Source organism: Plectrocnemia conspersa, unplaced genomic scaffold, assembly GCF_051122295.1.
Source record: "Plectrocnemia conspersa isolate PC_06_02 unplaced genomic scaffold, ASM5112229v1 ptg000002l, whole genome shotgun sequence".
NCBI lineage: Eukaryota > Metazoa > Arthropoda > Insecta > Trichoptera > Polycentropodidae > Plectrocnemia > Plectrocnemia conspersa.
In genome coordinates, this window is record NW_028277166.1 from 20,292,321 (window position 1) to 20,306,202 (window position 13,882).

The following is a 13,882-nucleotide window of genomic DNA, read 5'->3' on the forward strand; positions in this document are numbered from 1 at the left end:
CGAATAATTCCATAAATCTTTTTAAGGAATTTACTTTTGTGAGCCATCTTACTTCAGTGTGAAGTAACAGTCTTACGTGTTTCGCATTTTGTTCTTCACAAAATAACTTGAAGAGACGCTCAGATTTAGCACTAGTTTTAATCATATTGATACACTTTATAACGGAATTTAGTACCTCATTTAGAACAGGTGAAATGTATTTAGCCACCAAGTTTTCCCTGTGAATAACACAAAGCACCACAGTCATATCTGGATTCTCGTCTTTCATTAATTTTAAGCAGCCATTTTTCTTTTCCATCATATTGGGGGCACCATTTGCAGCACAAGATATTATATTTTTCATTGGTATATTTTTAACATCTAAATATTCTTTTAGCTTATTAAATATATCTTTGGAGGTAGTGGTGCTTTCTAATGATTTGCAGAAAAACATTTCTTCTGCAAATTCTATTTTATCAATATATCTTACGTAGCTAGCAACACGGCTTCACTATCTCTCAAAGTTAATTCATCCGTTTGTAGTGAAAATTTTCTTGTTTTCAGTTTTTCAACAAGTTGGATTTCAACGTTTTCACTCAATTCGTCTATTCTTCTGAAAACAGTAGTGTTGCTGAGGGGCATAGCCTTCACGAGTTTGTCATCTTGTTGTAGAACTGTTTTAAAAAATGTTGATATTGATGGCTTGATTAGATCCTCTCCTATAGTATGGTTTTTTCCACATTTAGCGATGAGCAATGAAATTTGGTAACTAGCCTCAAGACTACGATCAAAACTTGCAGTTTGTGCACAAAATAGATTTGTTAATGTTGTTTGTTTTCCAAATTTTTCTTTAAGATTTTGAAAGAAAATAATATCTGAATTAATATGAGTACTATGTTTCGCCTTAAAATGTGCTTCAAGACGACCTCGTTTCATTGTTTCATTGGTAAAGGATTTTTCACACAGAAGACAAAAAGTAGGCATTCGTCATGCCCAGCAGGTATAAATCCAAATTTTAAGAAATCCTACGCACGTAGGTATATTTAGTCGTGAACGAGCAAATTATATTTATATGTGGAATATTCGATAATTTCCGACGTGTATCATCTCTGAAGCGTGGTGTCCCATCTCTGAAGCGTGGTGCCCCACCTCTGAAGCGTGGTGCCCCACCGGTGGGGCGTACGCCCCACCGTGGGAAACACTGATTTAAAGTGACAGATTTTTAATAATTAATTACTTTTGCTTATTAAGATGGCTTAAACATTCTGGATTCTGGAGCTAACATTTCGAAATTGCTTGTAGAAGACAACTCTTTACCCTTAAAGCTTCCCCTTACGGTACAAAAAAGACTGGCTTATTCCGGTGATGTAAAGTCAGTGTACATGTAAAAATAAAAAAACATAAATAGTATTACGAAAGTCAAAACGATTTTACAAGTTGTATCAGTTTTTCTAATATAAACGTACAAAAATTATACGTACCAAATAGACTAGCAACACAATGATTTTTTTTATAAAATATTAAGTTTTGTTACTTTCGATTATTATGTAAGTGTATCGCAGAGATATAACAGAAATATTAACATTTTTAACTAAATATTTATAGAGATTCAAATAAAATGATAACATGTACACTTAGTATACACACAGTAAAAAAAAGGTTAAATAAGAGGCAATATATTCGATAAATATGTTTCGTGTGTATGGTTGATAAGGCAATATTTCATATTTGTACTTATTCAAATTTTTAAATCGTACGATGTTTGCTCGCGCATTGTCGTGCACGAGAATTGTACCTCTTGGATTTAGGACGGTGACTATACGTCGTAGATTCATCAAAGAGCAAACTCTTTTATTTATTTACTTTATTGTACTAATTTATTTAGCAAATTTTATTTTTACTAAATTTTGCTATAACTTTCATTTCACGAAATTCTTTAAGGCTCAAATTGACTTAAGCTAAAGAGAAGTCATATACGTGAATGTTATGGATTTTTTCTTACAGGTGTATGAGTACAGCTTTATTATTAAAAATTTTAGAGTTCACAGTTTTTTCGGCTTCTTTTATGAAAATTGCTATCCAAATGTATCGTAAAAAATTTAAAATAAAAATGTCGTTGAAATATTTTTATTCTGATTAGTAACTAAAATGCATTGTCTTACCTACATATGTAATGTATATGGCCTTTGATTTTACCAAAACAGTATTCAATGTTTCAATTTGCATTATTTTGCTTTTTTATCTTCTTGTGTATTTATTTTTATTTATATTATAAACGTAGATAAAAATCAACACAAAAATATTGTATAAATAACTGTAACTTAAATATAGTGAATTAAAATAAAAATATAGTGAAAAATACAAAAAAGTGAATATCTACCTTCTCACTGAGTTACTATTTACCTATTATTTCAAGCTATATTTTATTAATTTTGTTAGAATTGTGAATAAATAACATATTTAAATACGTATGTTTTTTTTCTGCAAAAATAAATTTATTACAAATTCAATCGATATGTATGAAATAATACGAGTTAATTACAAAAAAACTAGATATAATTTATCATGTTTTTGAATAGATTCGCTTTTTATGGCATATACAATCTAAGAATAAATCATTTCCGTTGTGTAAAAGAATCGCAGATCAATCTTCGTAACAGCTTTTGTTTGGTTGTCGTTCATTAACTGATTGCAGTACCCATTTGGTAAATATATATTAGTTGCTTTAAGTGCTTTGAACCATCTAAACAAAAATTTTAATTGTTTTGCTTGTCTGCAGATAAAAACTTTTAGAACCATCGTTGAAAATTACGTTATATTCTATAAAAGTATTCATACAAAAAACATTGTTCAATTTATGGGCAGTTTTTGCAACTTGCCATCTTGTTTATGAAATTTAAATGTTATATGAAATTTAATATTATCAATATACAGTCTAGAAAATTAATTCGAAAATAATAATTACATAAATACTAAAAATTATATTTGTTTAAAAAGCCAATTACTAAATATATTAACTGCCAAATAAGTTAGCAAAAACTTTCGTACAATGTGTACTTGTGTTCTTGAGTTTTCACAGTTTATTATGTCTAAAACTTTTAGGACAAAGCAACGTTTTTAATTTTTCAATGATATTTCTAACACGAGCAATAAAATAAACAAGGTTTTGAAATATAAATTTGTCTGTTAAAAAAAACAATATTTTCCGTAACAAAGGAAAATAATTAAATATTAATATACCAAAATCAAGTAGTAAAAAACTAAAAAGCTATACGATTTTTAAAAGGTGTAAAAAATATAGTTCTATATTATCTAAAACATTTGCAAATTTGATCTATGACATTCAAAAGTATACGTTCAGAAAAAAACATTTTTCACATTACATATATTTATTTGCTAATATTATATAGTAATTTACCTACTTTTTTTTTTGTTTATTAAATAAATCATTAAAATTTGATTGATTTAATAGCCAAGATAATAAACTGCGAAGAGTTATTTACATAATCGCATATTATAAACTACGATAAAAACTAATTTTCAATAGGTTGATTTTTTTACAATTCTGAACAAATCAATTTATCAACAGTTTCCACCAAATCCACCAAGTATATGCAGATACTCTTGTTGACACATCTGGGTAACCGAGTGCACAACCTTTATAAACAAAAGATACTATTCCATGCAATCGTCCACTATTTACTAATGGACCACCAGAATCTCCCTGTAAAATGTAATAAAACAATATTTTAAAGCTACTTTATAAATTGATTTTTGCTACTTACGTTACAAGCTCCTTCACCAGCTATTGTAAAACTGCACAAATGTCCCGGAAATATAGGAAAAGGGAAATAATTCAACGCACATTCAAAATAACTCATTACAGTCGTGTTCAATACTTGAAGGACATCAGGCGTTGAACCGCCATCCTAAAAATAGAGTGTTTCATTATTATTAAATAGATTTTTTATAATGCTAAGTAAAATACATACCGTTAAACGCCCCCATCCTGAAACAACTAAAGTGGCATTGTTTTCTATTCTATCATCAGCTAAAGCAATTGGTTGGACGTTGAAATTGAAAATCATGTTTTCGGTAGTTTTAATCAAACCAATGTCATTAGTAATAAAAATGTTGTCATATAGCGAATGTACAATTATTTTTGAAATATTATATCTAGTACCTCCTGTACTCTTTCGAATTGAGCCGACCATTACATAAGCTGGAGTAATTCTGTATTAAATACACAAAAATATATATGTATACAAAAATTAATTAATTATATTACGTACGTCAAAGGGGATGCGGATATGCTAATAATAATCAAATGATACCCTGAAAGACAATGAGCTGCGGTTACTATCCATCGCGATTCTATAATAGAACCACCACAAAAGTGAAAACCGTTTTCAAATCTCAAAGAAGCCTGATAAGGAATTTGACCATCATTTGCGTTTGATCCGCCGACAATGAACGGGCTCTGGTGCGTTATTGCCTCTTAAATTTAATCGCAAAGTTAAAAAGTTTTGTTAAGTTTAATTATAAAGTTTAATCGATTCACAAACCGTCGAATGCTATTAAAATTACAATGGAAAACAAACAAAAAGTCGACATCGTAATGCGACTGTTGTTCGCCGACTATTGTTATAATTGCTATATATTAATATAAGTTTTCCCCTATATTATATACAAATTATGGATAACACAATATATACAGATTATGTATTGAAAAACCGTTTGTGATATAAAGTATTTTATTAATTATTTCACATACAACTGATATCAACATTTTATACATAAAATGACGTACAACAATATTGTAATTTTTGTATACATACATGTAAAATGAAATTATACATGGTAATTTTTTATGGTTGTAAAATTACCCGTATGCGCATATTTTAATGATTGCATATTACTTGACAAATTCCATAATTTACACATTGTTTACATTTTTACCGCTTATATCTATTTGTAACGCAAGTATTATTATTTGAATAATGTACTATACATATAATATGTATGCAGTTATATATAAAAAAATAATGATATTTGCAAGATTTTTGTATTAATTCAATAAATATGATGAATTTTATATATAATATTTTCTGTTATATTTCACAAAAAAATTGTGGAAAATTACAATACAACAGCTTAATTATTATGTGCTCAATGTTAAGTAAAAACATTTGAGCTATTTGTTTAATTATTTTAAAAGTAGTAAAAATTAAACTTTTATTGTAAAGAAGTTTGTAAAGATTTTAAAAGTAGTAAAAATAAAACTTTTGTTTGAATTTTATTTGAAATTTTTAACCAGATGTTATTAACCAATATATATATTATACGTAATTTTTTTTGTAAAATTCCTGTCCGTAGAGGTTTATTATATAGATTTTTAGAGGTTCATTACGATTTAAACTTACTTTTCCATATTTCGGCTATGACCCTTCAGCCATGATCACGAATTTTCCGTAACGAGTACGGAGCTACGGAAAATTTTGAGATTCCAATAATATTAATAAATAAACTTTATCAATTTTTTTCCACAAAATATCTAGATATCTCACAGTATGTTTTAAATCATCATGTTATTGCACTTATTATGTTATATTTTATTTTTGTTAAGTAAAAAATTAAGTCTAATAAAATTGAACCTATTTTAATTTTATTAGATGTTAGTATGACAATAATAAATAAGCTGGTTTTTAATCGTAGTTAAAACTTAATATTTGTATTTCTGGTAATTTAAAATATTTCTAAGAATTATTAAATGTTGCTTATTTTCATAATCAAATTATGTACATAGTTGCATAAAATACTGCGAAAGTTAAGGTATTTAAATTTGTATTTAATAAGTTTACATACGTTATTTTTTATAAATTATATAATTAATTTTACAAATATTATATAAATATCTGTGGTTACTTCCATAGCTCTATCTTAATTATTTTATTTAGTTATGACATCATAATTTTTATTTTTATGATAGGTATGTGTAGCATATTTTTGAGTTTAAAAACTTCTTGTCGTACATTTTTGTCAAAAGAATGATTAATTCCGAAGCTTCATCTGAATCATTTTTAATGTAGTATGTTAAATAGTTTGTAAAGGCAATGGATTAATTATTGAGTAAAGATTAGGTTATGATTAAAAACAGCTAACGAATAAATTCATAGCATATTCTGAAATCTTTCTTTGCTAAAATAAAATATACTCCACAATAATTTGCGTATTTTTATTAAAAAATTTAATTTTTATTTTTTTTACTGCTACTTTTCTAAATAAATAATAATAACAACAAAAAAGTTTTAGCAAAATATATATAGTATCTTCGTTGTAAAATATTAGGTAATCATGATTTTTTATTAAATTAAAAGTCATTCATACTTTTTCCGTAGATACCTGAGCACATTTTTTGTTAAATCTTTTTTTTACTTATTGTTTTTTGGACAGTCTTAAAACTCCACCATATATTTTAACTAACTTTTTTTCAGTAAGCTTAGGCTTCGAGATAGGTTTTTCTACTTGACCTTTAGATAACCACTGTCTTCTACAACGATTGTTATCATACAATACTTATTTTTTTATTTTTGGTTGTTAATTAATCGATTAAAAGCGTCTTAGCTTCAAAATACAGAAAATGCGTCGACTTGTTTTCTTTGCTTAATTCGTGTAGAAACCATACATCTTGTCGCCAAACCTTCCCAATACTATTTATATGTCTATGGACTGTTTAATTGAACTGGTTTATTAGTTTCACTCTTGGATAATTTGAGTAAGATTTGCTTCCATTCATGCATCCATAAAATAAGTATTGTATGACAACAATCGTCGTAGAAGACAGTAGTTATCCAAAGGTCAAGTAGCAAAGCCTACCTCGAAGCCTAAGCTGACTGAAAAAAAGTTAGTTACAGTATATAGTAGAGTTACAAGTTCATTATTAAACTCTTAAGACTGGCCAAACAATAACAAGTAAAAAAAGGACTGCATTTGTCAACAGAAGTCGAATTATTCTACAACACGACAATGCGCGTCCTTATGTGCGAAATCGATACAATCAAGAAAAATGACGGAAGTCTTATTTTATTCACAATATTATCTAGACCTTAACGACTACCATTTATTTTAATCAATGTTCCATTTCCTAAGAAAAAAATTTAAATTTTAAATCAAAGCCTTAAAAATAACCCAAAGATAGGAAAACATTGTATCTTTAAAAATTAAAAAGGAAATTATATTTTAGATCCTTAAAAAAAAGTAAAATTAGTAATCCATGTTTGTTATTTAACTTTTTTTTTATTCTTAGATATAAATTAATGCTATGCAAATATTTCCCAGCCTTAATATAGTAAAAAGTAAATATCTGGATTTCAACTCGCAATGACTTAATTTTATTAAGCTATGAGTTTCTGAACTAATTAAAATTACCAATGAATTAAATTTATTATATTTGTATTAATTGAATTTATAAATAATCAGTTGGAATTTATTAATTGCTTCCACCAAACCCACCAAACATAAGCTGAGACTCTAGTCGATACGTCTGGATAACCGAGTGCACAACCCTTATATACAAAAGATACTATTCCATGCAATTTTCCATTATTTACCAGCGGACCACCAGAATCACCCTGGATTATAAAAAAAATGTATATCATATATTATAGATATTTTAATTGTTTTATGTAATACTTACATTGCAAAATCCTTCACCAGATTTAGTGAAACTGCACAAATGTCCAGGAAATATTGGTACAGGGAAATACCTCAATCCACATTTAAAATAATTTAATACAGTCGTGCTTAATACTTGAAGAATATCAGGTGTTGAACCACCATCCTAAAAATGTAAATATTTAAGTAATATATATTAATTTTAAATATAAAAATAAATTATTTACCGTTAAACGCCCCCATCCCGAAACTATCATCGTAGCATTGTCTTCTATTTTGGTATCAGCCAAAGCAATGGGTTGGACGTTAGAATTGAAAATAATACTTTCGGTGGTTTTAATCAAACCGATATCATTAGTTATGAAATTACTATCATATAGAATATGTTTTATGATTTTTGCTACATTATATCTTGTACCCCCTGTGCTGGTTCGAATTGAACCGACCATTACATAAGCTGGAGTTACTCTGTAAAATTATATATATAATGAATAAAAGTTAGGATACATTATGTTCTTATTAAACATGTCATACCCATAAAGACAGTGAGCTGCTGTTACTACCCATCGTGGCGCTATTATAGAACCGCCACAAAAGTGAAAACCGCTTTCCAATCGCAACGAAGCCTGAAAGGAATTTGACCATCGTTTGCGTTCGATCCACCGACTATAAACGGGCTGAGCTGTGTTTTTACCTCTTGAATTAAATCACAAAATTAAAACAGTTTTTTTTAATTCCAACGTTTAATTAATTCACAAACCGAGGAATGTTATTAAAATAACGATGAAAAACAGACTTGCAGACGACATCTTATCTTGAGTGTTTATCAAGACTGTTGAAGTAATGTTTATATCAACACATTTATATTCAGCAATTTTGATTAAATGTCTATATTAACTATTTTACATACAATCGATCTTTAGATTGTTGATCCATACATGACGTCAATTTTAATTTTTGAATAATGATTTGGGCAAATATTATCATATTATAATTTAATTAAATATAATGACTTTATTAAATATATATTTATTTATATTTATATAGTTTATACAGTATTTATTATCTATTTAACATTTGTATTATCCAAATCCAGATTCTATGAGAAGCAATTTTTGTCGATACGTCTGGATAACCGCTTGCACAACCCTTATATACGAAAGATGCTATTCCGTATAATGTTCCATTATTCACCAACGGACCGCCGAAATCTGACTGTGGGTTAATACCAAAACATCAAAATTAGTATTTAAAATGTAAATAGAATATTATGTAAGTGATTCTCACGGCGCAAAATCCTTCACCGACTTTAGTATATGAGCAAATCTGTAAAGGTGTTAAAGGTAGAACCTTCCACATGCACGCCATATATTTTATTACTATGGTATTTAACACTTGAAGATTTGTAGGTTCTACTGTACTATTCTAAAAATAAAATAAGCAATTAAGTAGACACAATTTTAATCAATATTTCTAAAATATACCTGTAAAGTTCCCCATCCTGAAACAGTCAAAGTCATGTTATCAGCTGGTGCTTTATCAGCCAAAGCAACTGGAGCAACGTTAGCATCAAATGTCATATTTTCGACTGTCTTGATCAATGCAATATCATTGAAAAGCAGGAAATTTTGGTAAAAAGGATGCACAAATTTGTTAGCAATATTATATTGAACGCCTCCACTGGTTTTTGATACAGAACCTGCCTGCACATATACAGGAAATTTTCTGTAAAAATTTACAAATACATAATTATACTTTCAAAAATATTTTAAAATACACTATGCCTAATAAATAAATTTTTGGTACTTTAACTGGCCTTACAATCAATCAATCTTATATACTTATATACACCTTGGTGATTGATCGGCGATTATTATATTTTAAGAGTAAAATATTAGTCAGTCTGTGTAAATTTACATGTCATCGCGAACTCAAACTTACCATCAGAGTTAAATAAAGCTCTCCTTAACCCTAAGTAGTAATTTTTGACATAGAAAGAATATTTGACTAAAATGCAATTTCGACAAGAAAGCAATTTTTAGTTAGGATTTTTTTTCCATTTTTGATAATTTAGTTTCTGATTATTACACACAACTTTTGCAGTTCAAAAAGAGCAATGTAAAAAAATAATGAAAAAAAATTTATTGCTAGAATTTAATCTTATAATCTAACAGTTTTCAGAGCCAAACTCAATGCAAAAAGACAATAATTGGAATAACTAGCCTAATTTTTACCAGTACTTCTTGCGTATTGGAAAATCATGTCATTTGATAAGTTAAAAATATCCGACCCGTATAGTAATCATATATTATAGGTCAAAGGGTTAAGATTTAAGTAATAGTTGGATCTAGTTTCTGCTGCATTTATGCGGTATATTTAGATGCTGTAGCAAATTGCTTATATAGTTTCCAGACATACTATTAACCAATATTTAATAGTAAAATTCTCACCCATAAACACAACGAGCGGCTGTTACTATCCATCGTGATCCAATAATTGCTCCTCCACAATAATGAATTCCATTGCTTTCTCTCAGCGATACCTGATATGGAATCTGGCCGCTGACAGCGTTTGTTCCCCCGAATATGTAATTTTCATTGCTCTGCGTTTTCGACTCTGATATAGATATAAAATCGTACAGTTGAAAAATAGAAGCGATTAAGTAAATTAAAAACCATACCATGAATTGTTATAATAATGATTGCAAACAATATGCAATGTGATCGTATCATACTGTTGAACATCTTGAAGATATACCGTGACTGTCTTGCGCAAGCTTTAAATACTGATATTTATGTAATGTTTAATTTCCTTGACAATTTGCATATTTATGTTTTTTTATTACTTGTTTATTTAAATATCATTGCTTATACTAAAAATACATTGATTGTATTATTAGATCGATGTTAGAAACCTAAAACCAAAGTTTAAAATGTTAATATTGAAATAGGTATTTGGTTAAATTAAAAATCACAATGATTGATTTTTTATTTTTGCAATAGTTGATACAATTTTTCTGGGGCTATTCATTTTTTTGCACGACACTTTCAATAACAATCATCTTCGAGTGCTGAATAGAATGAAGTGTTAGTTTTTTTCGTCGCAACAATCCTAGTCCATCATTGCAAAAATCGATTACCCCACGATATTATAGACACGTTGTTTTACCAAAGATATATGAGGATTGAATCGCAGATATTAACCCTTTGAGTAGTGAGTTAATTTATAAACATTTGTTATTTTATTAGTATACATCTAGGAATGAGTTAAATTTACGTATATTTCTATAAATATTTTTGTTGTTATTTAATATTGAAATTATAGTAAATAACAATAAAAAAAATCAGTGCTTCTATAAGTTCAATTGCTTTGATTTATTTTACTACGTTTTTGTTTATGTATGTTTTAATAATTTATTTTAAAACTTTTCTTTTATTAAATTTTGTTAATTTATTTTACATATTTATTATATATTATTCAGCTTTTGTGGATTTTTTTTTATATCCATGCAGAGGCTACCAATATTTTTTATAAAATTAATGTAGAATATTTTATGTTAATTTTTTAGTATTATTTTGTAAAAAAATCATTTACAATAATTTAAATTTAAAAAAAAGAATAATGTTTTTCATTTATTATTTTTTCAGTTATATATGTAAATATATAATTATTTGGGGTACCTCAAAACAGTGAGAGATTGACCGCCGTACATGTACGTCGGTACTCCTCAAATGGTTAAAACGCTGCGTTAAAAATTGTACATTTAATTAAATAAAAAATAACAATTTGAAATGATCTTCGGCTATCGCATCGCGCCTTTTCTTACTCATATATCGTTTGCCAACTTTTCAACCATCAATGTTGGGTCATCATCTTGGGCGTAATTTTATCCTTCTCAGACGCCATAGACTCTTGAGCTGCGTCGTCTTTGACGCGTTTTTCGGTTTTATGATGTTTCCGTTTGCTGTTAAGAAAACAGCAAGTGAATTCATTTTCGTATCGGTTTGCTTAAATGAATTTATATTTGTATGAATTTAGTTAAAAATTAATTTAGCTTGATTTGAAACCGGTAACCAAGAATCCGAAATTGCTTTCGCGTTGTTTCTTTTATTTTTGTTTTAATTTCGATTTCAATTGCTTCTCTATAATTTTTTACAATTGTTTAAAAAATTTATATTATGATTTTCATTGAAAGTGTGGTTTGCCAAAGTTGATTTTTCATCAAAGCATTTTATCGCATTTCTATGTTTTATCTTTCCTTGTGAAATCTTTCGGTTTGTCTATCTAACGTAAATTTTGTCATAATAATTACAAAATAATTAGTGTATTTCTACTAATTAGTTATGACTTTTGTCATTTTCATTCAGTAAAATGGTTCCTATTTTAGTTCTTTGGAAAGTATTCGTAATCTTTTCTGAAATCCCTCAAACATATGATAAATGTGAAATGCCATTAAATTATTCATTTATATTTACGTTTTTACTATTATTTTCTCTCTTTAGCGAATATTAGTATAGCTTTTTAATTTTAATGCTCTTTGGACATTTTTAAATTTCTTAATTTTATTTTCATTATCCGAAAGTTTGTCTTTTCTATAAAATAAGACGGCTGCTATAGAGTTGGGATGATGGTGACAATCATCGTTTAAGTAGCGATTTTTATGTGTTTTTTCCTATAAACCGTGTGTCCAAAAGTATCAATAAGTCTAAAAATGATTCAATTAATTTTCCATTATAAAAAGAAAAAACATTATGAATATTTAAAAACATATTACAAATATATCGTTTATATATCAGAGTCAAATTTATGGTTTATTTTTTCATATCAAATATTTTTGTAAATAAAATTATATTATTATTTACATTTTTTAACATTAAACATTGACGCAATTTGATTACAACTAAAAAATTTGATTTATAGTGTAAAAATAATCAATGCTCTTTTTTGTTATCGTTTTTCATCAAAACATAAAAATGGTGCTAGTTCAGTCAGGAAGTTCCGACTAAAGTTCACAATTATTTTACATCACATTTTTTACGGAATTTGTTTTCACCGTTTTGTGTATTTTTAAGCCTATCTGTAATAAAAGTGTTTCAATTGAGATTAGCAAAATAAATTACAAAACTACCAATAGACAGAAATGTCGGCTAATTTCTATAAATATATCATTTATTTATGACTTTAAATAATATACAATTACGAATCATGCCTTAAGTCGAAAAAATATATATTAAGCAGTCATCGTTATCAATTATGTGCAAAATATCATAGTCCATAAGGCCCAGACTAATTACCCAGAGGCCACAGTTTTGGTTCTCAGCAGCAGACTTAAATTTTTATTAAAAAAAAAACCGGAATCAGCTGAAAAATCACAAACTATCTTTCTGGTTGTTTTTGTGTACGATATATGTAGTCTTTGTGTATGATTTACTTACTTAGTTGGTACTGAAATATCTGCTGTAACACATTTGGCTACAACGAAAGATTAAAAAAACTTTACTGCTTCCTCAGCATGTTTATTTGTTAGTAACGGTTAGGGATTCCAATCCCGGGATCCCGAATCCCGGGATCCCGGGATCCCGAACGATTTTCAATACCCGATGAGTCCCGGGATTATAAAACATAATCCCGAATTTTTCGGATTGGTTGATTTATCAAGCACAATCGAATTATTATTGACAACATCGTTATATTTCGTGTACAAACTTGCGCGAGTTGCACGTGTCATCTGTGAATCTTTGAGGTTGTGAGTCTGAACGTGCTTTTTCAGCAGCAGGCTGCTTAGGAACCAAAATCAGATCAAGGCTAAATGATAAAACACTTGATGCTTTGATGTTACTTCGTGAGTTTTATTCAAAATAATGTTTTCAATTAATTGTGTATGAATGTACATACATAGGTATGTACATTCATACACAATTAATACATTGGCAAAAGTTCATTTTTTTCTTCTCAAATAAATATATAAGACCTTCCCTTTTTATTTTTATTATATTATTTTCTATTTTAAGTCCAAGACTAAAATTATACGTACTTTATACATTGTACGTTATAAAAAACAGATGTAAAAATATATTGTATTATTCATTTTAAATTATTTTTATCGATAAAATAGCATGAAAATTATCCCGGGACTGGTCCCGGGATCCCGGGATCGACTAATTGCAATACCGAAATCCCGGGATCAAAATTTTGGCCCGGGATTGGAATCCCTAGTAACGGTACATTA

At 28.1% G+C, this 13,882-nt stretch overlaps 3 protein-coding genes across 12 annotated transcripts in view; 1 reads left to right on the forward strand and 2 right to left on the reverse strand.

The window, feature by feature from the left end:
- SK (small conductance calcium-activated potassium channel) overlaps nt 1-13,882 on the forward strand; it is a 378,167-nt gene that overhangs the window by 157,624 nt on the left and 206,661 nt on the right. The gene's annotated exons all lie outside the window — the stretch shown is intronic.
- LOC148238000 (chymotrypsin-2-like) lies at nt 3,350-4,206 on the reverse strand. The gene is made up of 3 exons (XM_088181674.1): nt 3,972-4,206; nt 3,765-3,908; nt 3,350-3,703 (listed from the first exon to the last, which is right to left on the reverse strand). The coding sequence occupies exons 1-3, from the start codon at nt 4,191-4,193 to the stop codon at nt 3,554-3,556; spliced, it is 516 nt and encodes a 171-aa protein (XP_088037800.1). The 5' UTR covers nt 4,194-4,206; the 3' UTR covers nt 3,350-3,553.
- On the reverse strand, nt 6,724-10,404 carry LOC148238001 (transmembrane protease serine 9-like). The gene is made up of 9 exons (XM_088181302.1): nt 10,334-10,404; nt 10,104-10,269; nt 9,138-9,378; nt 8,941-9,078; nt 8,723-8,868; nt 8,188-8,349; nt 7,881-8,121; nt 7,676-7,819; nt 6,724-7,610 (listed from the first exon to the last, which is right to left on the reverse strand). Exons 1-9 carry the CDS (start codon nt 10,395-10,397, stop codon nt 7,455-7,457), a joined length of 1,458 nt encoding a protein of 485 aa, XP_088037428.1. The 5' UTR covers nt 10,398-10,404; the 3' UTR covers nt 6,724-7,454.

Excerpts from the sequence above, each read along its gene's own strand:
- LOC148238000 (XM_088181674.1), bottom strand. The coding sequence starts at position 4,193 with ATGGTCGGCTCAATTCGAAAGAGTACAGGAGGTACTAGATATAATATT. Across the intron at positions 3,909-3,971 it reads CAGGATGGGGGCGTTTAACG|GATGGCGGTTCAACGCCTGA; the intron begins GTATGTATTTTA and ends CTCTATTTTTAG. Across the intron at positions 3,704-3,764 it reads CTGGTGAAGGAGCTTGTAAC|GGAGATTCTGGTGGTCCATT; the intron begins GTAAGTAGCAAA and ends TACATTTTACAG.
- LOC148238001 (XM_088181302.1), bottom strand. The coding sequence starts at position 10,397 with ATGTTCAACAGTATGATACGATCACATTGCATATTGTTTGCAATCATT. Across the intron at positions 10,270-10,333 it reads CATTATTATAACAATTCATG|AGTCGAAAACGCAGAGCAAT; the intron begins GTATGGTTTTTA and ends TATCTATATCAG. Across the intron at positions 8,350-8,722 it reads TGGATAATACAAATGTTAAA|AGGTAAAAACACAGCTCAGC; the intron begins TAGATAATAAAT and ends ATTTAATTCAAG.